The sequence below is a fragment of the Astyanax mexicanus genome, chromosome 19 (assembly GCF_023375975.1).
Source record: "Astyanax mexicanus isolate ESR-SI-001 chromosome 19, AstMex3_surface, whole genome shotgun sequence".
Lineage (NCBI taxonomy): Eukaryota > Metazoa > Chordata > Actinopteri > Characiformes > Acestrorhamphidae > Astyanax > Astyanax mexicanus.
In genome coordinates, this window is record NC_064426.1 from 27,067,006 (window position 1) to 27,094,961 (window position 27,956).

Genomic DNA, 27,956 nt, shown 5'->3' on the forward strand with positions numbered 1-27,956 from the left:
GTGGGCACTGTGCCAAATCCTGCTGGAAAATGAAATAATGTCAATGATGGTTTGGGGAGCCATGTCATCAAGCCATGTCATCTGCTGGTGTTGATCCACTGTGTTATATCAAGTCCAAAGTCAGTGCAGTGTTTTTCTTCTGACAACTTTCATGGAGAAGTGAATTTCATTTCCCAGCAGGACTTGGCGCACTGCCCACTCTGCCAAAAGGACCAATTGGTCTTATATAACATTCTAATTTTCTGAGACACTGACTAATTAGGTTATCATTAGTTGTAAGCCATAATCATCAACAATAAAATAAATAAACGCTTAAAATAGATCACTCTGTGTGAAATATCTCTTTATAATATATTTCACATTTTCAACTGAATTACTGAAATAAAGTAACTTTATTTGTCAATGATACTCTAATGTTTTGAGATGCACCTGTACATTATCACTTGCTCCAAATTATGTTATGCCCAATGCTCCAAAATGACTTGGAATAAAATATTTTTACACATCTATTAAAATAAGATTTTTATTTCTCACTTCTGTTTTTGAAAATGCACTCTTTATATGTAGTATAATATATTACATTTTATAATTGTTACTGACATTGTAAATTGTGTGCAAATTATTAATGATCAATTTTGAAATTTGCTGACTAAGAGTTTGTTTCCATCACTCTGACCTTTAGCAGTAAATTACATTTTTGTTACTAAAATAGGCTGTGAAGAAACACATAAAAAGTTTAAAACAAACCAAAATACAGTTTCTGAGGATCGCCTTCAACAGAGGTTCTTCCTTGTTTTTCTTGTTTTTGATTATCTTAGCAACTGCACTTGTGGATCCTTTCAGAGTTCTTAAAATTTGATCTTTATTTCTTAAAGTTTACTTAGTTGAGTAATTCTTGCCATAATATGGATTAGAACATCACTCAATTATTATATACCAACTCTACCTCTTCACAACTCCACAACTGATGCTATCGAACACATTAAGAGGCAAGGAATTCAAGTAATTCAAGTAATTAACTCTTGACAAGTTCAGCACAGCTGTTAACTGAAAGATCGAAAGCCATTCCAGGTGACCCTACCTCACAAAGTTGACTGAACAAATGCAAAAGGCATTCTTCACAAGACTGCAATATACACCCAAAGCTGTGTCATACCATTTAGTCTTGTTTTTATGTTAGAATACAGTTAAAAACAAAAATATGAATGTTTTGACAACAAATATGTACATTTTATTTGCTAAATAGCAGATATAGATTCATTTCACTGCACAAAAAAAAAGAAACAATATGTTACATTAATTGCAAACACACTCACACTCATAACACAGTTGACCAAAATTCAGTCTACACAAAATACTGCACATAATGAGGGGGATATAACATAAAGGTACCTGTTAAAATAAACAGAATCAAGTATAAGTTGTAGCTTAATGTACAGACTATTTCATGTTTTGATGTAAAGTAAAGACCAAACCTGTACACAGCCCTACAGTATTTATGCATCATCTCATTCACTGACTGTAGAAGCTGCCTTGAATATATGTAAGCTTAGAGGTGTGTGTGTGTAGGTGTGTGTGTGCTGAATGCTGAATATTTTGAGACTCTAAAAAAAAAAAGTCATAGCCGTGAGGTACTGCTCTATGCTCTTTAGACCCACTGTTAGGAAAGTGGCATCTTTAATGCTTTTTTAACCACATGTTGGTTCATGTCAGTCCAGTCTGACCTCACAGCCTGACTTGGCACATTCTTCAGTTCTATTCTCAGTCCTGTGCACACTCAGTGAGTGTGTGGGTGTGTGTATGTGGGCTGTTTGTCTGTGGGTGAGTATTTGTGGGTTATTTTTATCATGAGGATCAGTACAAACTCCAAAAAGGGAAGGCTTAGTAAAATATATACTGTTTGTACTGTACATTATTGGCAGAATCATTATGCCTTTAGACCTTTTGGCCACATTTTGGCTTTATTTGCAGAACCTTTAGCCCACTTTCTGAGCAGCTATGTGAGTAGTTGGAGCAACCTGATATTTCTCTCTGTAGAAACATCACAGTTATACAATCTGACAATGTCCTCTGTACAGCAGAGCAGGCTTATTCTCCAGCAACTTTTTAAAAACTTATCCATGTACTGTTTGTCATATTAAGTATAATGTATCTGTTTGTAGTGTTTGATAATCAAAAGCAACAGTTTTGACACTCTTCTCTCTGCAAATGCTGAAATTTGTAATTTCTATTTGTAATAGAAGTGAATAAGCACTTGCTGAATTCCATGCAGACCTGAACAAAATAAAAGAGCACTTAAAAATTATAAGTTTCTTTGCTTTTTCCAAATTGAAAACCTCTGGAATATAATCAAGAGGAAGATGGATGATCACAAGCCATGAATCCAAGCTGAACTGCTTGCATTTTTGCACCAGGAGTGGCACAAAGTTATCCAAAAGCAGTGTGAAAGACTGGTGGAGGAGAACATGCCAAGATGCATGAAAACTGTGATTAAAAACAGGGTTTTTCCATAAAATATTGATTTCTGAACTCTTAAAACTTTATGAATATGAACTTGTTTTCTTTGCATTCTATATCTATAAATAGCAAAATCAGAGAAACTGATTTAGAAACTGAAGTGGTCTCTTAAATCTTTTCAGAGCTGTTTATGTAAATGAAACTGTAAAGTTGTAAAGGTAAGAAATTGTGGTTTTATGTCAGAATGGCCTCACTTCACAACCTATACAACTTTACAGCCCTATTTTAGCAATCTATAACACACTGGTCAATTGTATATCGTGCAGTTGGATTAAGGGCGTGTCGTTGTGTCTTTGGTATTGTGATGCTGCAAAAAATATCCTTTACATGGCTCGAAACACGCAAAAGGCCTGTACTGATTCTCTTAATTAATCATAGGTGTGTTTTGGGCGTAACATGAACAAACCAATCAATGTGCCAGTTGTCATTTCGTTTAAGAGGCAGGTGCGCTCTGACTTTGGCGCTTTTGTAAAACAGCAGAGGAGCTGTTTTGTAAATTTGGACGATTATGAATTGGCATTAAAATGCACTGAAATGAAATGGATTACTGCAATAAAATAGGTTTTATATGAAAATTGCATGTGCTTGGATAATAGTTTATCCATTTACGTGTTCCTTTAAGCTGTTTCTCTGAACGTTGAATGCACGGTTGCCAGGTTCTGTTTGCTCATTGTCAAACACTAGTGTCGGACTGTGGTTTCTGTAAATAAAACAATACTCCAGTATTTCGGCTAGTCTGGCTGAAAATTTTCCATGAGAACAGATAAGCAAATTCAATGCATAAGGCCCCATACACATCAAAATCTCACAGCAATGCTCTGAAACATGTTAGAAAGCCTTCTTGTAACTGTCAAGAGGGATGCTACATACAGATGCAGGTCATTAGACTGAAAAATACTGGAGTATGGAATAAAAACACAAAGCTATGCCCTGGTAAGATAAGAACACAAACACTGAGGTAACTTAAGTATAAAATAAGGCACGTTTGGCACTTACAGCACACCAAAAGCCAAGTCAACGGAGGGAAATTCAGTGATTGGATCACTCGTACAAAGAGTGTCCGCTCATGCAGGGCAGCAAGCTAAAGGACATAATTACATACTAATAGAATTCATTAGCATAATGAGGATAAATGGAGTCCCTCTACTCTCTGTCTCCCAAAAAAAAAAAGACTCCAGCACAAGTTAATAAATACGCAACACTCCCTTCTTGTTCCGTTCTCTGTTATAAAGGTGTACAGGTACACCTCATGTTCCTGTATAGTTCTAGTTAATTGTTGTCACAATTCTTTAGTCTTCTGTAGTCCTGTCTTCATTGGCTGTGCTACCTCCTTTACAGTTCGGTGTCTTCCTCCTCATCTTCCTGTTGTGGGAGGGGGCTGTAGTGATCTACCCCCAGCACTAGGAACGTAGAGCTGGGCCGGCTGCCTTCCTCATCCAGCAGGGGGCGATGGTTGTTGAGTTCAGGCTCAGCGGAATGGCATTTGGAGTACCGTTCCCTGTGCCGTTCAGACTCGTCCTCCTCTGCTTGATCTCGTCTCTGGGTTAGGAGGGAATGCAGGTACCCAGCAGGCACTGGGAGACAGGCGGTGACTATGAGCATGGAGAGCATCACCAGAGCCCAGCCAGGGTACTCCAGACTACTCTCAGAACCCTGGACAGAGAGAGAAACAGAGGTGAACGTTCTGTGTATAATCAGAACATTGGAGCCATTTTATGGTTTAAAGTAGAACTCTTACAGTGGCTGAGTAAAAAAAATAAAAATAAAAAAATGCTTCTATCTGTACTCTCTTGAGTCTAAACCAAATTACCTGGAATACTAAAACAGTATTAATGAGGACTACAGTGATACTGCTATTAGGACAGAGTGGTAAATAAAAAGGTGATTTGAACATGTAAAGGTCAGGGCTCCAAGTGATGCACCGGAAAGCTTTGCCACTATGATCGGGAAATCGCTGGTTTGAATCCTGTTAATGTGGCTTGCCATCGGCTGCCGGAGCCCTGAGAAAGCACAATTGGGCTTGCTCTCTCTGGGTGGGTAGATAGTGCTCTTTCCCCTTAATACTCCAAAGAATGATGTCGCTCAGCACAAGGCATCTGTGAGCTGATGTATCAGAAAGGAGTTGCTGCGCTTTCTTCCTAGTGCGCTGTGATGCAGAAACGGTGGCACATTCACATTCACATGTAATCTTCACTCTCTTGGTGTTGGGGCATCACTAGTGAAAGGGGGAGTCCTAATAAGTGGGTTGGGTATTTGGTCTTGTAAATTGTGGAGAGAATGGAATAAAAAATAAGAAATAAATGGATAAAAAAAAATATGTAAAGGTAATATATATATATATATATATATATATATATATATATATATATATATATATATATATATATATATATATATATATATATATAATGACGTTTAGGTTTATATATATAAAATGTAATGGTGCCACTGAATGCATTTAGTAAATACGTAAGTTCTTTGATGATAAATAATGGTGTTAAATAAAGTGTGTAACATTTATCAGGGCAAGCCAGTTTACAATCCTGTTATTTATTTATTTTTGTACAATTTTGTGATGTAACAGTTTTGAATAGGCCCGTTTTCCAGCTGTATTTTGGTTATGTGGAATTTTCTTTTAAATGGGAAACAACAGTGATTGAGATCATTGGTAATTTCCATGTACTGAACTCTCATTATTCACATTTAACATATAATTATTGATTGAAAAGATTTAAAGTAGAGTAGCAAAACTTATCCAGCAGCTATAAACCCCTATTAAGGTTAGCCTTAAAAGTGCATTTTGGGGTGTGTGTGTTTATTACCGTGGTGTGGTTCCATGCTGTGTAGGTCGGTCGTTTGAAGACCATGCGCAGCAGACTAGCAGCCAACAGACCCACCATAGCCAGCAAACACACATACTTCCACATGTATTTGTAGATCACAGGGGGGCGCCAGTGCAACATCACAGCTACATCATCGAGAAATCTGTGATTAATGAAGAATAGTTGTGTAGTGAGGTCACAGCTGCTTCACTGAGTGATACTCATTAATATATATACTAGTGTGTCTCAAAAGATTCTGCTGGAAAATTAATCCATATATCTTCTTAAAAGTTGCCAGCAAAGGGAAGCATGAAATCCTGTAAGATTACAAGGTAAGTGCAGTGTTTTCTTACAGCACTTCATTCTTCCCTCTGTTTAGAACTTTGATGGAGATTTCATTTTCCAGCAGGACTTGGCACACTGCCCACACTGCCAAAAGTACTTATTGGTAATCATCAACAATAAAATCATTTTGTGTGTAATACATCTATATAATATGAGTTTCACATTTTGAACTGAATTACTGAAATAAAGTAACTTTTCAATGATATAAAAATGTTTTGAGATGGATTTGTATATTATTAACATATCTACTGCAGTTGCGGTCTTACCGGTCAGCACCATAGATCCAAGCCACACTGATCGTCTCAAACACAACAACAATAATCAGCGGCAAAGTGGCGGAATAATCATCAAACATGGTCACAAAGTAGTTGCCGCTGCGCTGAGTGAAGAGCAGCCCTATGAGGAATCCCAGGATGCAACTAAACACTGTAACAAATGAGAAAGAAGTCTAGTATTATAAGTCTTCTCTGTTACATTAACACATATATGACTGAAATGCTGCACCAATATAAAGGTACAATCATACACTGCTACACATAATGCAACACACAGCCAGTGACAGAACACAGTGATTATAAAACGCCTGTTGTCCTACCACAGGGAACCTAAAGTAAAATATTTAACTTTATACTTGTACAATTGTAATTGTAATTGCTAGCGTTGCTAACCGGGGCTGGCTAGTGCTGCTAACAGCGGCTAGGTAGCACTGTTAACCACGGCTGTCTAGTGCTGCTAACCGGGGCTGGCTAGTGCTATTAACTAGGGCTGGGTAACGCTGCTAACCGGGGCTGGCTAGCGTTGCTAACCGGGGCTGGCTAGTGCTACTAACTGGGGCTGGCTAGTGCTGTTAACCGGGGCTGGCTAGTGCTACTAACCGGGGCTGGCTAGTGCTACTAACCGGGGCTGGCTAGTGCTATTTACTAGGGCTGGGTAACGCTGCTAACCGGGGCTGGCTAGCGTTGCTAACCGGGGCTGGCTAGTGCTACTAACTGGGGCTGGCTAGTGCTGTTAACCGGGGCTGGCTAGTGCTACTAACCGGGGCTGGCTAGTGCTACTAACCGGGGCTGGCTAGTGCTACTAACCGGGGCTGGCTAGTGCTACTAACCGGGGCTGGCTAGTGCTACTAACCGGGGCTGGCTAGTGCTACTAACTGGGGCTGGCTAGTGCTACTAACTGGGGCTGGCTAGTGCTGTTAACCGGGGCTGGCTAGTGCTATTAACTGGGGCTGGGTAAGGCTGCTAACCAGGGATGGCTAGCACTGCTAAATGCAGCTAGCTATGCTGCTAACCGCAGCTAGCACCAAAATACTGTAATTCTAAGCTTACAGTAAATACACAGAAACACTTTACTCACCCAAATAAAAAGTTTTCTGGAAGGAAATTTGTATAGATCCAGTGCTTGTTTGACTTGAAGTTTTTACAGAATTTACAGAAGAATTACAGTTTTGTTTAGTTAGGCGCTTCCCCCAGCTCCCACATTAGAGGGTTAACATGGTGACACCCTTGTTCACTTAAAGTATGCATTCTTACTAGTGTCGCTCAATGTGCCTTATAATCTAGTGCGCCTTACATATAAAAATAGACCACAAAATAAACATTAATTAGTAGTGTGCCTTATAATCCTGTAAAAATAGTCCGGTTCTCATTTATGCAATTATCTAAATTGCACATTTTTTTTGCAGCTGTGCAAAACATAAAATCATGTAGAAACAGGACAACGTCTTTAGATAATGTTCACATCAACCACTGGAAACCAAAAGTTTGTATTTATACCTGTAAGCATAGTCTTGTGGCGGCCCAACAGTTTGAAGTTGTCCATTAGTGGTGTAAGGATGCCTTGCATGGTGCCAAACATGGTGGACAGACCCAGATTAAGCAGCATGAGGAAGAACAGGGCTGACCATAATGGACTGGCCGGAAACTGTGCCATGGCCTCAGTGAAAGCTATAAATGCTAAACCTGTCCCTTCCACTCCCTGAAATGAAAAATAAAAAGGAATTACTTTATAGTAACTCAGATACAGTACCACAGTTTTCACATTTCTACATTTTCTTAGTAAACATTATGAGGTAGAGTCACCTGGAATGGCTTTAAGTTATCAGCTGTGCTAAACTTGTCAAGAGTTAATACTTTATTTCTTGCCTCTTAATGTGTTTGAGAGCATAAGATATAAAGTTGTGAAGAGGAAGAGTTGGTATAATACAGTGAAAAGCCAATTTTAATAATGTCTTTATCCATATTATGGCGAGAACTACTTAACTAAGTAAAACCTTCAAAGAAATGAAGGTCAGTTGGTAAGAAAAACTGAAAATGTCCTCAAGTGTAGTCGCAAAAACCATCAAAAGTGTTATGATGAAACTGGCTCTCATCAGGACCTGCCCAGGAAAGGAAGACAAAGAGTTTTCTCTGTTGCAAAGAATAAGTTCACTCCACTTTTAGGTTTACTTTATGATTCCTTATGTGTTCCTTCATAGTCTGAAAGACTTCAGTATTAATTTACTTTTGACTTGTGATGCTCAACCAACTTAAAATAGTGAGAAATATGCTGCTAACTGCATTATGTAGCTTTGGTGTAAAACTCGTATTGTGTAACATCCTGTAATCTTACTTAACCAGAACAGTCCACATAATTCTACTCTAAACATTCCAGACTGCCCACAAAAGTGTGCACGTATGTCCAGTTTTGGGCCCTAGGTTGTGCACAGGAACGTGTGTAATACTAATCCATACACAATGCTGCTTTAAATTTAAGCTGTGGATATTTGAGGAATGTGAGAATTACAACATGCAGTGTACTTTACCTTGTTCATTTCTTGTTCCAGGTCACAGTCAGTGATGTTTGGCCCCAGCTGATTCCCATAATGGCTATACCACTGCCTGTAATCCTGCAGGTCCACAGATTTTGGATCGGACATGTTAAACCATGGCCACCAGTGCTCTGAGGAGCCTGACGCCGCCATCTCTGCCATTTTACCCACATTACTGCAGCAAAACAAAGGTAATTAAGCTATATATGTATTATATAGCTATATAATATACATATATATACATATATATACATATAATAATATTACCCTCTTACATTGGAATAAATATTGGCAGATTCAACTCAAATTAGATTTACTCTTTACTTCAACTCATGATTTGAAGACTGATTTTGCTTTGGACTCCTCACTGCATCCTTTCTAAATGTAAGCTAGTTTAACTTAGTAATTCAAGCTTACTATACAGATATTTCTTCTTAACATTAGTTGTATTCACTTCTTCCAGTAATTTAGGGTTAACACTTCCAGTTCTGGAGGAGGTTTTCTGACTGAAGTGTCAAGTGCCACAAAGATTTTTTACATAGTTATAAAACTAATCCATACAGTAAATGGTAACTTGCTCTTATAAGTATCACCATAATCAACCATTGTATAAAATCCTTTTCTTTTCCCAAAAATCGTCAGTGCTCCTTATAATCCTGTGCGCCTTGTGTCTGCTGCTAAGCCCAGCTAGTACTGCTGGAGCAGCATTAGCAGCTAACTGCACTAGCTCTTTCGTAGTTCAGAGGTGAGTATTATTGGACTGTAGCCTGCGTGTTTATCGTGTTCAAACAACCTATATGTGATGAATTGCTAGCTAATAACACCCTGTGAACCTTATAGTGCGAAAAATACCGTAACAAAAACCTGAGTTCAATGGCTGATAGCTCCTAAGCTCTAGTTGAAATCACAAAACCTAATTTAATGAGTAACTTAGTAACTTTTCATAACTTATTACTTAAAAACCCTTTTATACACATAGATAGACTTACGTTACAACACACTCCAAGGCAATGTTCTTGGCTCGGAACCCAAGTACCACAAAGACCACAAGTGAGGCCAGCACTGAGGTCATGAAGTTGATAGTAGAGACCATGATGGCGTCACGATGGCAGTTGTTGTGGATGGGGTTGTAGGAAGAGTAGGCGATCACAGAACCATAACCCAAACCAAGAGCAAAGAAAACCTGAGTGGCAGCTTGACGCCATACCTTCACCTCCATCCAGATCTCTAACTGAAAGAGAAGACGAGAGAAAATTGTTTTAGCAATTTAAATGAATTAATTAAGTCAGTAAATTAGAAGTAGGAGTAATGTCGTAAATACTAAACAGGTTTCCTGACTCTGACTCTTGAAATGAAAGTAGTAAATGCCCACAAGGGAAGTAAATGCCCACAAATGCTTCAGGAAGACAGTGCTACAATGCAGGATGGTCTTAAGAACAGACAGTTCAGGGGAACTGTGGAAGTCAATGTAAGATCTGAGAGAATAAGAAAACTGCTGTATGCTGGTAAGACACATATGACTGCCAAGAACCTGCCGGACAGTTCAGCTGAGAATGGTGTTGCATAGTATACCAATACTAGAAAGGTATCTCAATACTTAATACTTAATACCTAAAAAGGGAACAATGTCTCATATATTTAGGTGGGTACTTTATTCAAAGTCATAATTATGGTATCTGTAAACTGGTCACAAAACTATGTTTTAATCACAATACAGAACATCTAGAGAAACATAGATTAAGTCGCATAAAAATACAGTGCTGTCAACTGTGCTGTGAAGTTCAAAACTGGCTCATGGCTTTATCATGAATGTCAACCTAAGTTCATGAGGAGACTGCATGCTGTCTAGCACCGTTTTCTAAAATTAGACTCTAGAGCAGTATTACAACTCAGTTTGGAGATAAAGGAACTGTATTTCACATAGACAATTGGACATTATGAGTGGCCAACTCTATTTTGGGCCCTGATATTTACATACTTCAATTTACATACTGCTGCAAGATTTTTGGCAACTGCAACAAAGACATTATCCAAATAAATCGCTCACAAGGTTTCTTCAATTCTTTACTCACTTTAGGGTAGAACATGTAGGTGATCCCTTCAATGGCACCATCCAGCATCAGTCCTCTGATGAGGAAACAGAACAGAACAGCGTACGGGAAAACAGAGGAGAAGTACATCACCTGCAATTACAAAACAAGAGCGAGAAAAATGTTGAAACTACAGATTGCAGGTTTAAGGATGTGATCATGTATGTATACCAACTGCTAAATGTAAACAAATGAGTCTGTGTGCTATAACAGTACCTTGGCTGACGACTTGATGCCCTTGATCATTGCAAGACAGACTATAGTCCACGCAGCCAGCAGGCAACCGGTTATTAGGGGGTTAAACTCTCCACTTTGGTCGATAGAATCAGAGATATCAAGAGCCTTACGAAACCAGAAGTAGGAAGTGGGTGAGCTAGCAGCACACTCCTTCACTGAGACACAATAAGAGAGATAAATCAGAATCAGAAATCACACAGAACCGTACAATAACAAAATCACTGCAGCCAATTTTGCAATGTGACCAGATTCTGTATTCTGTTAACTTTCTGTAACTAAATAAAACAGGAAAGAATTGTTTTGCCACACTAGTGGGCACCATATAATCCATGGAGCAATTGGGGTTAAGGTACACTTTATTGCCAACAGTATCCGCTTGCCTGCATTGTGGTCATGTAAAGCTTGGATGCAGCTGCTTGGCCATAGAAGCCCATGTCATGAAGCTCTCTATGCTCTACTGTTCTTGAGCTGAACTGAAGGCCACATGAAGTTTGGAGGTCTGTACTGATTGACCCTGTTGAAAGTTGGTGCCATTTTATGTTGACTGTGGAATGTTTAGTTGTGAGGAATTTCACGACTAGACTGTAGAAGATGACCTCTGGCCATAAAAGTGATTGGAACCTTAAATTAAATGATTTGGATGGGTAAACGAATACTTTTGGCAATCTAGTGTGCTTTCTCCAGGCACTTCAGTCGTGAATGACGATGAATGAAAGAGCATTGTTCACTTTGCTCCCCCACCCACGACTTCCTGCCTGTCTGGGGGATCAAACTAGCAACCCTACAGTCTCAAACCTGCTTTTCTAGGACATATGTTGTTGTTTTCATTGCAACAATATACAGCTCTGGGGAAATAATAAGAGACCCCTTCAGTTAGTTTTCTGAACCATTTTCTCTGATTTTGCTATTTACAGATACATGTTTGAGTAAAATAAACATTGTTTTATTCTTAAAACTACGGACAACATTTCTCACAAATTCCAAATAAAAAATATCGTCATTTAGAGCATTTATTTGCAAAAAATGAGAACAACCCTGGTTTTTAAATCACAGTTTGCATGCATCTTGGCATGTTCTCCTCCACCAGTCTTACACACTGCTTTTGGATAACTTTATGCCACTCCTGGTGCAAAAATTCAAGCAGTTCAGCTTGGTTTATTAGCTTGCTAGAACATACCTGTCTTGTTGCTGCTTACTTCAACAGGGCACTTCTGCCACGGTAAAGGGTACTGGAATGAGTTCCCCAAATAATAGAGGGACCAGGCAATGATAACATTGTAATACAGAGCCACAAAGAAGCATACCTAAAAGAAAGAGAGAGAGAGTGTGAGTGAGTGAGTGAGTGAGAGAGCACAGAGAATGCATTAGTAACAGTATGATTAGCGAGCATGATTGCTGAATCACTCCTCATAGTGTTTAAATAGATATAGTATGTCTATTATATAACAAGAGCTTGGCCATATGCCAGTTCTCCAGTTAATATCTCTCATACACAGACAGAGTTAGTTGCTCTGGTTGTCAACTTTAGAAACACTGCTCTAAAATTACTAATGAGGTAATTACATGACTTCATCAAACCCATACACACTTTCACATAGACACAGACATGCACACAGAGAAGTTTTATATGCATGGGTTGTGTTGTAACCAGCACCACCGGCATGCAATACTAATACATGCAAGTCTAATTTTAGAAAACGGTGCTAGACAGCATGCCGTCTCATCATGAGCTTAGGTTGACATTCATGATAAAGCCTTGAGCCACAAATAGGTTATTTTTAAATATTTTTTAAATACAGGGGAGAAAATGTGTTTATTACACTATAAAAGTATATAAAATGTAATATGAAATTGTGTAATAAATATAATGCTGTGTGTAATTTCGTCAATTTCTTCATAATTATTTTTTAAGATGTAAACTAAGTCATTTAGAGCGGTTTGTCATAAAAATGTCTCTAGAATTCTTGAGAAGTAAAAATAGTAAGTAAGAATTGTTCACAGTTATAGTAAATAAAAACAAACACTGGAACAGCCACTAAAGGTTTTGTCATTGAAGGTATTACACAAAAAGTTTATGGACATCAAATGCAATAAAAATATATAAAAAACAAATAAAAACAACTAACTGACTTATGTAAAAGTTTTAAATTATCCTGAACAAATTAAATTAATTAAAGTAAATAAATGCATTAAACAAGAATAAAATATGAACATAGTATTAAAATACTGAACAGAAGTTGTATATTCATCTGCATCTGTGAACTACAGAATGACCATAAATGTCTAGTTTATAACAATTCTTTTGGAGAATGTTTGTGTGTGTGTGTGTGTTACCATGCAGCTAGAGTAACCAATGCCGGCCAGACGTGGTGAGATGTGCTTCCAGACGCCGATGCTGCCCTGTCTAATATTCTGGCCAGCGGCCAGCTCCATGAAGAACAGAGGAACTCCCACCACCACCAACAACATCACATACAACACCATGAACGCCCCTGCATGGATATGAAAAGAGCAAGAGAGTGAGAGAGTGATCACATTTTCTGTTTTAAATATAACCCATATAACAGTACATTTATTTCACTGACATCTTATTATTACAGGATGTAATAGGTTTAAAAATAAATTATGTGTATCAATTTTTAGACAAAAGGTTTGGATGATTTTTGTTAAACTTTTCAATAACTTAACTCAATAATATCAATAACAATTTTTTTACACAAACAAAAAAAAGACAGCAAATAATGGCAAATAACATAAAATACAGTGCAGGTAGAGGCAAAAACACTGGCTTATATAAAGCCTCTACCTTAATAATATAAAATAATATACTATAACAAAGGTAACTTTAACAAAAGAATACAAACTTCTAGCTATATAACACACCAAAAAACAAAAACAATGAATGTGTATGCATAAATAAAAATGACAATACATGTATCAAATTATATTTATAAATTATATATTTTTTGCCAAATGGTTAAATTATTCCTCAGTTTGTCCCCCTATATCTTGCTGAAAATTGACCTCTACATGAGAGAAATGTAGGAATATGACGATCTAAAGACTGACCAGTTGAATATTTATGAATCTCTGCATTTGTAATAAAGTAATTTATTAATTGTTCTGGGATATTCCCATGATCTGAATAAATTTTATAAGTATAAATACAAATTTGAAAAGTATTAGTATGATAAATAGAGAGAATCTTAAGTTTCTAAAATAAAGTTTAGGAACTTCTAGGAAGTTTATAATATAAATATAAGTTTATAAAATATATTTAAGCCATGTTTCTGATTAGGCAATAACAGAAAATGTGTGTTCAAGAGAAGATAGGTAATGAATAAATTTATCATAGTTACTGTGAAGACTCTTTATTTTCAAATGGAAATTAGAAAAGACACTAGTGGAAACACAAAACATAAATCATTAAACTATATGTCATCATAAAAAGTACAGAGGTTAGAAACATCAAATGATGGAAAAAAAATGTTAATCTGGATCAAGATTTAAAGTATAAGAATCAGATGCAACACAATCAAAAGGTTTAAAGATCTGAAACCAGTTAACCTGCCTACAAGTACTTATTGTTATATATTTTACGCAAACACACAAAAACACACACAGACAAGTACCTCCTCCATTTTGGTGGCAGAGATAGGGGAACCTCCACACATTGCCCAGGCCCACACTGAAGCCCACCTGGGCGAGGACATACTGTAGTTTACTGTCCCACGCTGGACGGTCCTCCCCCGCCTCATCAGACTCCACGCCATCTATTGACATAAGAGCCATGGCCGAGTGGCTCTCCTCCAACCTGGGAACATCATCATCATCACCAGGCAACGGGGGCTTCTCCATCTAAAAGGAAGTAACATTTATTTTTATGATAATAGAGATAAATGTGCTTCACTGCTGATATACAACATGGTCAGTGATATAACAAATACATGACAGGACAAATCTGGATATTATAGACATTATATGACCATGATTTGTGGATGTGTCCCTGATTATAAGGCCATGTGAGCTTCCTGTCTTTGAGAACTGACAAATGACTATCTTTATTGCTTCTCTTCAGTATTAATCACATTGTTCTTTTATTGTATCCTGGAAATAATTCAGAGAACAATAAAGGGAATCGGCTCTTTCAGCTCAGGAGGCGTTTCAAATTCTCTTTCTTTTGCTGATTTGAAAGAAATACTTAATATCTCGTCACATTCTCATTCTTTTTCTATTAAACTACACATTAAAATTATACATTATTTGCCATTGCCACAGTTCCTCAAATTTCTTCTCTCCTAGATCCACCATTTACTCTGAGGGGTATCACTGAAAAGTAGAACGGTTATAAAAAAAAAATAAAGTAAAAAAGTCTTGTAAAGTTGCAAAGCACACCCTGATATTAACACCAAAACAAAAACTTTGGAAGCTTATTATAATAGGTTTTCATGGCCCAGCTACCATAGATAAGGACAATAATAAGTAGGGGTGTCACGATTCTCTAAATCCTCGATTCGATTTCATTTTCGATTTGAGGGTCACGATTCGATTCGATTCTCGATTTTCTTGTTTTTTTTCTTGTTGTTATTTTATGCCTCATAAAATTTAAATAATATATTTATTATTATTATAAATATTATAAATATTATTATTATTATTTATTAAGATATATATGGTAATGCCATCTAGTGACTTTTTTTGGTAGCAACAGTGTGCACTATTAAAACAAGCAGTTTATCAGAGCTGTGTGTGGATGGCTGGTGAAACTGCTCATTACATGAAGCTGCAGTTCTTCATCCAACCACTAGCAGCAGCAGCACAAGCCCCGCTCTCTTCACTCAGTCACTACTTCAGTACAGCCCAGCCACGGGCTACAGAGCTCAGCCAGTCCGTTTTTACTGTTTCTGTAAACAAATAAAGGTTTTAACCCCACTAACCGGATAATACAGCTCACTACAGTTCATCTTTCAGCCCAAGCAGCTAACAGCAGCAGGTTAGAACAGCCGACACGGAGGCACTGCTCGGATTACATTATAAACAGGTCAGTTAGCGCGCTGCTAACCTCAGGATGTTTATAACTACGGAGTTTAGTGGACACACCACGGCCGCCAGGTAAGTCTTTTAAAGGCTACTGAAGACTATTAAAGGCTATTAGAGTGTAACCCCTGGCTCCCAGGGGTTACAAGAGGTTATTGAAAGCATTATTGGGGGGCAGAAATCAGTACAGGCTGGTTAGATAAGTGATGTGGGTATTGTCTTATAAATATTTACACATAACTTATATCTCTCCTGAAAAGCTTTTATTTTAGTCAGAAACACGCTTGTGTTTACTTTATCTGAGAGAAAGATGTTTTTTTAATTCAATGGAAAGCAACAGGTGTAGTCAATTATAAGTTTAAGATTTTTAATCCACCTCACTGTGATCTATAGTCAGTGTTCTCAAGTCACACTGACACACGCATTTCAGCGAGTTCACACGCTCTCACCTGCGCGCACCCACCCCTCCGTTAGATACAGATACAAAACCTGCGCGCCCAACCCCCGCCCCCCCTCCCCCGTTGGACAGATAAAAACAGTGATCACACTCCCGCCGACTGCGCTCATGCAGTGGCTATCTCTATTTAAATGAATAGGATGCGCTGTGTTGGTGCCGCGCCATTTGCGTAGCGCGCGCGGGAGGGATCGTCGATCCTCTTTTTGACTTCGATACTCGAGATCGTGACCTCATTTCGATTCGATTTCGATAAAATATCGAGATTGTGACACCCCTAATAATAAGTGTCAGATATGTCAAAAAAAAGTTTGGTGGAGGAGGGATAATGCTACGGGTTGTTTTTTAGGGCTTAGCCCAGAGACCCCTTTAGTTCCAATGACGGAACATCTTGATGCTTCATCATACAAAAAAAAAAAACAATTTTAAACAACAAGGCCCTTTTTTCTGTTCCAGCATGATTGTGCCCTAGTGTAAAAGCAAGGTCCAGAGGCCATGGCTGGATGAAATTTGGCATAGAACATTGTGGAAAGCAATTTAAAAAAATGAAAGCTTTAAAGCTGTGAAGGGGGACCAAATCCAACATGAATGCCTTTAGATGGACAGAAACTCCTTATTCTTCTTATTTTTCAAACCCAGTTGACCTTTTCTGCCTATTTTTGGCTACTGACATCGCAGGTGTTTTCTGTGCAGTCAGCAGATGCAGACATTGATCACAGAAGTCAGAAACCAAAAACAATGCTTGCATTCATTCATCCTGAGAGCTGTGCTGTGTGAGAGCAGATGAAATCTGCATGAGCTTAATTTGGATTTAATTACATAGGGCTATATTGACAAATACTGCTGGGTGGGACACTGTAAACACACAGCTGAGCTCGGTATAGACTTACTTAGATTTACTACTGTAAATACATTACACAGAACACAGTGAAACATGCCTCTTTCTCCTGTCCTGTAAATTCTCTACCTCATCTCTACCTAGTTTACATGTTTACAACAAAGTTTTCACAACCCACCACAACCCAGTCTCTAGCCTTTAACTCTCATATCTGTCGGTCTCCCAGTCTTAGCTTAATTTATCAGAGGGGTCTGGCCTCCTACCCATGTCATTGACTCAATGTTTTAGGAGTAATCCCACTTTTCTTGCTATCTCCTGTTTTAATATCATACGGCAGACCGGTATTTTAATGGATTTTTCTTTGGGTTAACTAAATTTGAAGTAGCAACAACATTGTAATACCACTAAGCAAAAAAGTTACAATATCAAAGTATCATACAATATATTAGGGGTGTACAGAATATGTGGCATCGGTCAAAGATGGGGGGAAAAAAAGCAACTAGCTGTAAGTCCAAAATAATTTATACTAAGAATTTTTTTCAGCCGCAGAAACAGGCCCACACTTTTCTCCTCCCCTGTTACAGTGCTATATACAGAGTGTGGGAGAAGAGAGCTAAAAGAGATAAAAAAAAAAAAAAAGTCTCCAGGTTTTATTTTTTTATGCTGTACTTAATGCACAAATTTAATTAAACCAAGTATTCAGCAATTTCTTATTCCATCATATATCTGTTTACTATTCAGCCTTTCTACAAAAAAAAAAAAAATGACAATGACATTAAAAACCAAGATACTGCCCATTGTGTTTACTCAGAAAGGTGAGCATATTAAAATAAGATTAATTTAAAGTTTAGGATTTAAAAAAAAATCATATTCCAATTATAGTATATTCATATAGAATATTCTTAATAGTTAAAAGTTCACAGCTCTTTAAAGTGTGCAACTGCATTTTATGCTAGTATATCAATGGTTTTAAAGTGGCAATAATATTATTTGCTCCATTTATTTTTTTAAGTAACATATCAGTCAGAAATAAGCTATATAAGTTATTGTGGCAGACTTAAAAGGGTGCATTGAAAGTTTGGGGTTTTTGGAGTGGTGGTGCTGGGGGGGGGGGATGGATCATATGTCAGTGCATGCTCATCTTCTGTTGGGAATGCTGTGATACTGGGAAGAGAAACTTGGATTTCAGGAAAAATTACGAACACTTTCAGATGTGTAAACAATAAAGCTGGAAGGGGTGAGGACAAAGAGAACATGCGATAATGTATATATTGATTTTGTAACATTATGTTTTTGTGTGTGTGTGTGTGTGTGTGTGTGTGTGTGTGTGTGTGTGTGTGTGTGTGTGTGTGTGAATTCCCCACTGGAACATGCCGTGAAGGTGCCTCCTTGTACAAATACTTCAGCCCCAGCAGGAACTTAAGCACTGCTGGGAGAAGAAAGGGTAGAAAATGCAAACAAATCTCTTTTTCACCCTCATGTGTCTTTTCTCACTTTGCTCATCTTTCTCTTTTCCAATATCCATTTCACTCACTCTCACGGTGTCTTTCTATCTCTCTCTCTCTCACCCCTCTTTCTCTGACCCCTGTTTGCTCCTCAGAAAAAAAATATATGAATGGACTTATTGTTCAGTCTTTACGTAAAATGCATAAAAGCCATGTTTAAAAAATGTGAAATCCTTTTCTGCTTCTATACTTTGATGAGCATATTTTGGTTATCTCGAATATCATTCAACTGTATTAATCAACAACAATTCATGAGCATTTACTCATTTACAATGTCTAAAAACAACATACAAAAACTTAAAAGGAAAAACAGGAAGGTAAAGTCAAACTGATTTGGGTTCGTATAATTTTACATCCAATCTGTTGAAGAGAGAAAGTTGAAATTAATAGCTGCATGTAGATGAAGGTACATGTTGACCAATAGTGGTCTATGGGAAACAGACATGTTTAATTCTACTTTTACATTCAATTGGAATTGGAAGTTGCACATGAATGTTGGCTTAAGTCGTAATTTCTCGTGGTAAATTCAGAGATAATTTTGATATCAAAGTTCATTTAAACTTCAACTTTTTAAAACGACAGACAAGAAGACAGTATTGGTCTATCCATTATTCTTTGTTTTTTGGAAAAATGGTCAGAGATTGGTTACATTACATTTTTTACAATTGTTCTCATTAAATATCCAACCCTTATACCTTCCCTCTCCCACCCTCACCAACCATCTCCCACCCTTACCCTTCCATTATTTTTTGTTTTAATAAAATTCATTGTTGTCGTTGCACTATATTGTCTTATATTGTAATGTATAAGTATTTATTCTGATACAGAACATCAGAATCTGATGCCATTCATTAGTCTTTCAACACAACACTTAAACATGACATGCTTATAAATTGAATCTTCAAACTAGCTTTTAACTGTAAAAATCTGAACACAGTACGTGTTGCGAATGTAGACACAAACAATGATAAGAAATCAGTGCAAACTCCCCTGCATTTTGTTACATACATACTGTTCATATGCATTATTCACAAAACATGAATTGCCTTTGGTATAAAAAAAATTTGCAGCCTAAATGTAAGTCATGCTTTCGTTTTTCTGTGCTTTAGCTTAACAATGGGAGCTAGCACCTGAAACTACAATAGACCTTATCAGCATATTTACACGAGACAAACCCAAACCTCCATATGACCAACAGAGCTTTTGTTTTTAATTATCCCAAACTTCTATCGCTTTTTGAGAGGAGCATTAAGGAATATTAACGATAATAATACACACACTGCAGCTTTAGACTACAGCAGGGTTTTGTGAATACGCTACTTAGTGTTACTGTTTTAATAAAAGATGTATTCTTCCGTTTGCTGATCCTGAAACAGAGCACTGAACATGTTGTTTCGTGGCTAGCGCTCTCATGGGATGCACGGTTAGCAGAGCTAAAAGGAAGTGGTAATTTTATTGGACCAGAAGCTTTCTTGAGGCTAGTTCACAACAACAAACAGTGCTCAGAGAAAACAGTAACAGGTCTGTTATGTACCGGTAATGAGCTAACTGGCTCAAACACAAATGTGCCTAAGAGTTCAGACTTAGGTTTGATTTTTTCACTAGCTTTACCCTATGTTGGTTAAGAGCTTGTCTGTTAGCGTTAGCACTTAGCAATGGTAAGGATTACAACAGTGAATAAATCTTATAGGGAGCACTTAACCCTCATATTATGTTAATTTGTCAGGAACAGCAATGGTGTTCCAAAGTTAATTTGACCCAGTGCATGTTTAACCATCCAATAGATGTCTAAAACCCAAAAAATCCTTGCAAGCAGTGTAAATATTTTTTTACTAACTGATAATTATTCTATCAATATTTAGTGCAATGGTATTTCTTACCTCTAACAGGTAATGGTTCAATTAGGATAATTCACTTGTTTTTCATAAAAAAATATATATGTTCAAACTTTTTTAATGTTTCACTACTTTTAAAAGACCAACATATAAAACAATAGCTTTACATAATATTGAAACATAACATTGCAATTTTGTTTTAGTTTTTGCAGGGGGTGGTTGCAAATATGTGAGATGAACCATTTTCATTTTAGATGTTGATTACCCTAATTAAGGCAAGCAGAAGAAATTTATTTCTATTTTTCCTTGATCTTCAAACTTTATAACGGGTCAAATTGACCCGGAACATAACAGGAGTGTAAAGTGATTAATTTTAGACTGTAGCATTCTGTATATGGATTTAAGATTTAATTTAAGATTTAATTAAGGCATTAGTGGGTCTTCATATGTCTCCAGGAGTAGGACTATATTTCTCTTGCAGTGTATACCCTGCATGGTGCATGTTTTTTTTTTTTTTTTATTAAATCGCACTAGTTAAAGGGGTACTAAGCCCCCTGATTTTTGCTGACTCCACCCTCAGCTTTGAAAAGGCTAAACAATGAAAAAAATAGTCTGGGAGGGGCACTGGGTGATGTATGGGTTTAGTGGCTCTTTAAGAGAAATGCACATATTTCCCATTTCTAATTAGATCAAACAATAATTATCTGTTGCTACCAGGGGATATACTGTAAGAATATACTAATATACCAAAGCATTGTTATGTTTTTTTCTGTACTGCATTGATTGCTTAATAATTATATAAAAGGTTTTATTATCGGTTTACAAATTAAACTTTGTTTCAGACAGGCTTCTTTATTTTAAAGAGTAAACTGTACATTTTCTAACATACACTGTTTAACATAAAGGTGTTAGAATAGCTTTTTTTCCACATCCAAATCTTTAGATACATAAACAACCTTTTAGTTATTCCGTTCTTAGAAAAACTCTTTGTTTCTCAGGGGGACATTTGTGAAAAATATTTCACACTTTTACTCAGTGATAACACTCTTGCATTCGGACTGCAATTGAAAAAAACAGGAGGACCAGTGGATTTTCTGGCTTTCTCAGTCACATGACATCGCGTTCAGTAGCTCCTCCATTTCCACTCGCTGTTGTGTTTGCGTGGATCTCAGTGGAAACACGCGCCCAGAATGTAATTACGGTGTGTGGCAGTCGACAAATACCTATTTTTTTTTTTTAAATGGGAGGTGACGAAACTCAGAGATGTGCATCTGGTCACAGCCTGTAGTTTTCTAAGAGGACGTCAGAGAAAAACACATACATGGTCATTCTGGATTGGAATAAAACGCCCTGAGAAACTAATCCCTTCAAGATAGGGCTTAAAGAGTTTTTTGTCTTATGATGGCTTGTACAGATCATTTTAAACCATCATAAATCAATGTTTCAGGCATCAGTCCAAGCATTCATGAAGCCTTCATGCTCATGTTTCATTAAGTCTAACAGCTTTCTGTACTGTGTTTTGTTGGGTCGGGTTTCTATCACCACCATTGTTGGAACTTTGCTCTAGAGCAGTGCACTTCACATCAATCCACCAGGAAAGACTTTGTTTGCATCTTAAGTGCGCAGTATAGTAGGTACACTTCAGGTAGGAGATAAGGAGTCCCTAACACTTTGTACACTCTGTAAGTGTACAGTTTAATGTGTTAATCTTAGCACAGGGATCTCGTGCACTCCCATCTATGAGAGTGGAAAAGTACAGAACAGTGTCTGGCAAAGAGAGAAAGAGCCAGGGAAAGAGAGTAATGGGGGTGTGTATGGGGAGCGAAGGGGGCGGGTCCCTGCGTCAGCAGCTCAGGACAAGTCTCCCTCACTGGGCTGACTGACAGGGAGGTAGAAGGTATAGTGGGAAAAAGAGAGGGAGGGGAAAGAGCTAAAGGCTGTTAGAGAGCATGTTGTGAGGGACATGGAATGTTTTCAAGGTGTCTCTTACCTTGACAACAGTGTGGGAAATGTGAAAAAGGATGTTTTCCAAAGTCCAACAAACAACACAGGCAGTTTGTTGCTCATGTCCCCTCTGTCCACAAAACTAGAAGTCCCTTGACACCAGTTCTCCTCTATTTCTATATATAGCCCTGTAGTGGTCAAGTGACCTGTGTCCAGAATGGTCAGTGTGGACTGCATTTCTGTGTGTTGTGTGTCCAGAGATTTCTTAGACTCCAAGGGAATACACACTGTGCAACGGAGGTCACAGACACACACCAACAACGTTTCTCTAACACCAGTCTCAAGTGACTTTCCATTATCTGTATCAACAGTGTAAACTCCAAATGCGGAACATGACAGTGGCAGTGACGGCACTAACATTACTCCCCTTTATTCCTTTCAATAACGTCTGTGTGTCCTTCCACGCCCACTGAACAAGGCTGCTGATTGGCTGAGAGGCTGCTTATCACCATACTTCCCCTGAATACTATTCTGCACATGTGACGCTTTATATTTGTGTATGTGTTAATGTATATTTAACACTTTGTGGGAACAAGAGGATTAAAAACATTAATATTAACAATTATATTAACAAGTGGGGGCATTTGTATACATTGACATGCCAAGCATGATGGGAAAGCAGTATGTCAACTTATCATGATATGTTACCTACGAGGATGGCTTGGGAAAGCCAACATCTGTTGTTGTGATGTGTTATACAGCTCTGGAAAAAAAGATCACTTAATGATGCTGTTTTCCTTGATTTTATCAAATGAATATGAAAATCTATGGAATAAAATCAAGAGGAAGATGGACGATCACAGCCATCAAACCAAGCTGAACTGCTTGAATTTTTGCAACAGAGGTGGCATAAAGTTATCCAAAAGCAGTGTGTAAGACTGGTGGAGGAGAGCATGCCAAGATGCATGAAAACTGTGATTAAAAACCAGGGTTATTCCTCCAAATATTGATTTATTCTGAACTATTACACCTTTATGAATATGAACTTGTTTTCTTTGCAGTATTTGAGGTCTGAAAGCTCTGCATCTTTTTTGTTATTTCAGCCATTTCTCATTTTCTGCAAATAAAAATCTAAATGACAAAATTTGTATTTGGAATTTGGGAGAAATGTTGTCCATAGTTTATAGAATAAAACTACAATGTTAATTTTACTCAAACATATACATATAAATAGCAAAATCAGAGAAACTGAAGTGGTCTCTCAATTTTGCCAGAGCTGTATATGGTGAGTGAGGGTTTATTGGAACATTATTAGTGTTCAGGAGAGGCCTAAAAGTGATAGTGCCAGATGGACGGGACATTCCATGCCTGAAGTTGTCTGAGCATTTAACATTCCTCGATTCCTCACACATCACAGAGCTGTTCACTGTGGGTGGTAATGATGGTAAACTGTCTAAGCGAACAGACAAGTGATTCTGGCAGAAATCGTCCACATTCAATGCAGGAGCCAACATATCACCAAATCACCAACACCCATATCCCACAGGTCAGTGCAGTGGTCTTTAGTTTACATGGAGAAGTCCCATGACTTTTAGCATATCAGGGTATTACCACCAAGACAGATTAGACACCTAAATACTGGACATTGTAGGATATAAGCCATTTTAGTTGACACAACAGTCCACTGATAGCAGGGATGCATAGCAGAGCCAGTTGCACGTGTTTTTGTAGTAGTATTGTACATAAACATACACGGACAGGCCACATTTCATGGGAAAGGAACAAATTAAATAGGTGTGGGCTATCCCAAGTTGTCTCCTAAAGTAACAATTTAGAATCAATTTACATACTGCTATCCCATGACATTCGTATGAACTTCACATGAAGTTCAGTCATGTGACTCCTTTGCTGCATTCCCTCCACTGGCTTCCTGTTGTCGCCCACATCAGATTCAAAACCCTGACGTTGGCCTACAAAGCCAAAAATGGATCAGCTCCTTCCTACTTGATGGCAATAATGGTTAAATCCAGATCTGTACCCAGAGCTCTTAGAGCTTTCAGCAGAGCTCGGCTCAACACACCATCCCTCAAGACACACAGAAAACAAACCAACAAATCCAGACTCTTCACTGTTCTAGGACCAAGGTGGTAAAACAAACTTTCACTGGGTGTCAGAACAGCAGAGTCACTCGAGGTCTTCAAACGGTGACTGAAGACTCATATTTTAAAAGACTTCCTAAACTAATCTTTAAAAAGAATCTCACAGGGTTTCAAACAGTATCAAAGCTTGGTGTATCTCTTGATTCTAGTCTCTACAAACTAGCTATGGATATTTTGAAGTAAACAACAACAAAGCACTGTTGTACGTCACTATAGATAAGAGCGTCTGCTAAATACCGTAAATGTAAAGAATAAATGCCAGATACACACTATGTCAAATGTGAAAAATGCCCAAAATGAAGATACAAGATTTTTCCTTGACATAATGTATGATAATGATATACAGTAGAAGCCTTTGCACCACTTATACCATATAAAATACAGTCAACTTAATAGTGTAAATGTTTATAAGGTTCTATAAGGGTTTTAAGAAAACTAAAGAGCCAATAAAAGGTATAATCAATTCAATAAAATTAATACAGCTGTCAGTACTCACCCAGTATATCAAATTTGTGAATCAGTGAATCCTTCACTATAAGTATTTAACTGTCTTTTTTTTTTAAGGCTTTACTCTAGCTGTCACTGTGGGGCTGCTTCTGGCCCTGTCCGCTATGTATTCAACCCAATATTATTCCACCTGCATATCTGACAGTTGGCTTAACTTCTCATCCAATGTGCCAAATCCCAGTGCATGTAAATAAGGCTGCTAAATGCTTTGAAGAAGAAACATACCAATAATGAATACATCTGAATAGGCAAACACATTAAGACACAAATTAACTGTTTAAGGGTGTATATATGGATAGATAAATGAGAAAAACACTTGAGCACAATGCCTCGACATACAGGTTTATATATAGGTTAGTATATATTAAGTAAGTATTTAACTTACATGTGCAAAAATGGTAGCACACACAGCTTCAAATAAAGACTTACAGCTCTGGAAAAAAATAAGTGACCACTTCAGTTTCTGAATTAGTTTCTCTGATTATGCCATTTTTAGGTATATGTTTGAGTAAAATAGACACTGTTGTTTTATTCTATAAACTACAGAAAATATCTTTCCCAAATTCCAAATACAAATATTGCCATTTAGAGCATTTATTTGCAGAAAATGAGAAATGGCTGAAATAACAAAAAAAGATGCAGATAGCTCTTCAGATGAAGTTTATTTTCATGTTTTAAGAGTTCAGAAAGCAATATTTGATGGAATAAGCCTTGTTTTTAATCACAGTTTTCATGCATTTTGGCATGTTCTCCTCCACCAGTCTTACACACTGCTTTTGGATAACTTTATGCCACTCCTGATAAAAAGATCTAAGCATTTTATCTTGGTTAAATGGTTTGTGATCATCCATTTTCCTCTTGATTATATTCCAGTGGTTTTAAATTTGGTAAAATCAAAGAAACATTATTTTTAAGTGGTCTCTTTTTTCCCAGAGCTGTATTGATTTAATAACGCCAACACATGTCTAATTGCTTTGCTATGGATATAATATTGTTATGCATGGGAATCATACGGTGGCCGAGAAAGCCCAACGCAGTGCAAATTGAAAAGCGCTGCAAAAGCACAAAACACATCCATCAAAATTACAACACAGGCGCAGCAAATAGAAAAACGCGCTGCAAATAGAAAAACGCGCTGCAAATAGAAAAACGCGCTGCAAATAGAACCACAACACAACGGAAGTGAGTCACAACACAACGGAATTTTCCCGGGGGACCTTAAAAGATGCTGTACCAGGTAAGCTGCGTCTTCAGTAACGTCTCAGGCTTCACTATGTGTACAAAGGACAATAAGTGGCAAACAAGGCGTTTTGTGAAGCAGAACTTTTAATAATATGCACACAACCGTGGTAATCACAGGTAATAAACATAACTTACTTTTCAGAAGCTTGTTTGCCACTTAAGTTACTGTCCTTTGTATACAGCTGGTACAGTATCTTTTAAGGTCCCCCGGGAAAATTCCGTTGTGTTGTGACTCACTTCCGTTGTGTTGTGGTTCTATTTGCAGCGCGTTTTTCTATTTGCAGCGCGTTTTTCTATTTGCAGCGCGTTTTTCTATTTGCTGCGCCTGTGTTGTAATTTTGATGGATGTGTTTTGTGCTTTTGCAGCGCTTTTCAATTTGCACTGCGCTGGGCTTTCTCGGCCACCGTAGAATCAAGACGAAAAATGACTGGCCATTTAAAAAAAGTTCAGAGAAGCCCCTGCAGGCTTTGTGCACAGCTGCTTACCTCGCCTCCTCCTCCTCCTGTAGTGGGGGGCTTCCTTCTGTGTCCGCTCGCGCGCACACTCACATTCACACACTGTCTCTCTGTGGATTGTAGTGTTTGACGTTTCCTATGCCGCTCTTTGTTTGGCTCGGTTTTCTCTCTGTTTCCAGCTGTAGATTTAGATGTTTATCGCTCGCTCGCGCTCCACGGTCGCTGTAAACTTGGTCGCCACGTTGGTGTGTTTCGAGCTGATAACTCCTGCAGTCACACACACGCGAAACTTTAGAACCTCGTTTCTCTGCAGCTCGCTGATTGGAGCTCCGCCGGGCGGGGTGTGGTCACAATGCGCGGTGCCCCGCCCACACAGCCCGCAACATGTGTCTGGGGCCCCTGGCGGTTGGAGGGCGGGCAACTGGGAAGAAGGAGGCGGGGCGATGGTCCTTTAAAAAGGAGATAGTGTAAAAGAGCGGAAAAGGCGCCCCTGTATGGAGCATTGTGATAGTGAGGGGCGTAAAGAGGGAGGAACTAAATCACAATTTAACTAGCTTAATTTTTTGGAATTAATTGCGTTGAAGAACGCTAAAACATTTTTCTGTTTTTGAACTTCCAAGCAGGGGGTTATACATAATCATTTTAAATTAAATAATCTTCTATTATGTTAAGGGGATCTTCGTTTGTTTCTTGAGAATTCTAAAAAAATATATATATATTTTTTTATGGTCTTTTTAGATTTAGTTTATTTATTTGGAACACTATAAAAATATTTTTGCCTGTTTAAAGTTACGATTATGCGTTTATTTAATTTAGTACATTCATATTTTGGTTATTTATTTATTTGTTTAAAATAACTCAAAACATTTAATTTAATTAACTTTTTATTTATATAGCGCTTTTTAGTGGCTATATATATATATATATATATATATATATATATATATATATATATATATATATATATATATATATATATATATATATATATACAGTGACGAGGTCGTGACCGTTACAGTGGCAAAGAAAAAAAAGTAATTGCTTACATTTTCGGGTTTATTTATTTATTTAGAATTAAACGAAATCACTCAAAGCACTTTTTCTCATTTTCTTAACATTTTCAGTTAGGGTTTTATTTATTTATTTAGAATTAAATATTTTT

General features: G+C 37.6%; 1 protein-coding gene across 1 annotated transcript; it reads right to left on the reverse strand.

The window, feature by feature from the left end:
• Positions 1–1,204: 1,204 nt before the first annotated feature.
• slc6a16a (solute carrier family 6 member 16a) lies at positions 1,205–27,103 on the reverse strand. The gene is made up of 12 exons (XM_007256287.4): positions 26,825–27,103; positions 14,450–14,675; positions 13,152–13,309; positions 11,995–12,121; positions 10,797–10,972; positions 10,563–10,673; positions 9,480–9,721; positions 8,485–8,665; positions 7,457–7,658; positions 5,951–6,110; positions 5,340–5,502; positions 1,205–4,170 (listed from the first exon to the last, which is right to left on the reverse strand). Exons 2-12 carry the CDS (start codon positions 14,673–14,675, stop codon positions 3,850–3,852), a joined length of 2,067 nt encoding a protein of 688 aa, XP_007256349.3. The 5' UTR covers positions 26,825–27,103; the 3' UTR covers positions 1,205–3,849.
• Between the last annotated feature and the right edge of the window lie 853 nt (positions 27,104–27,956).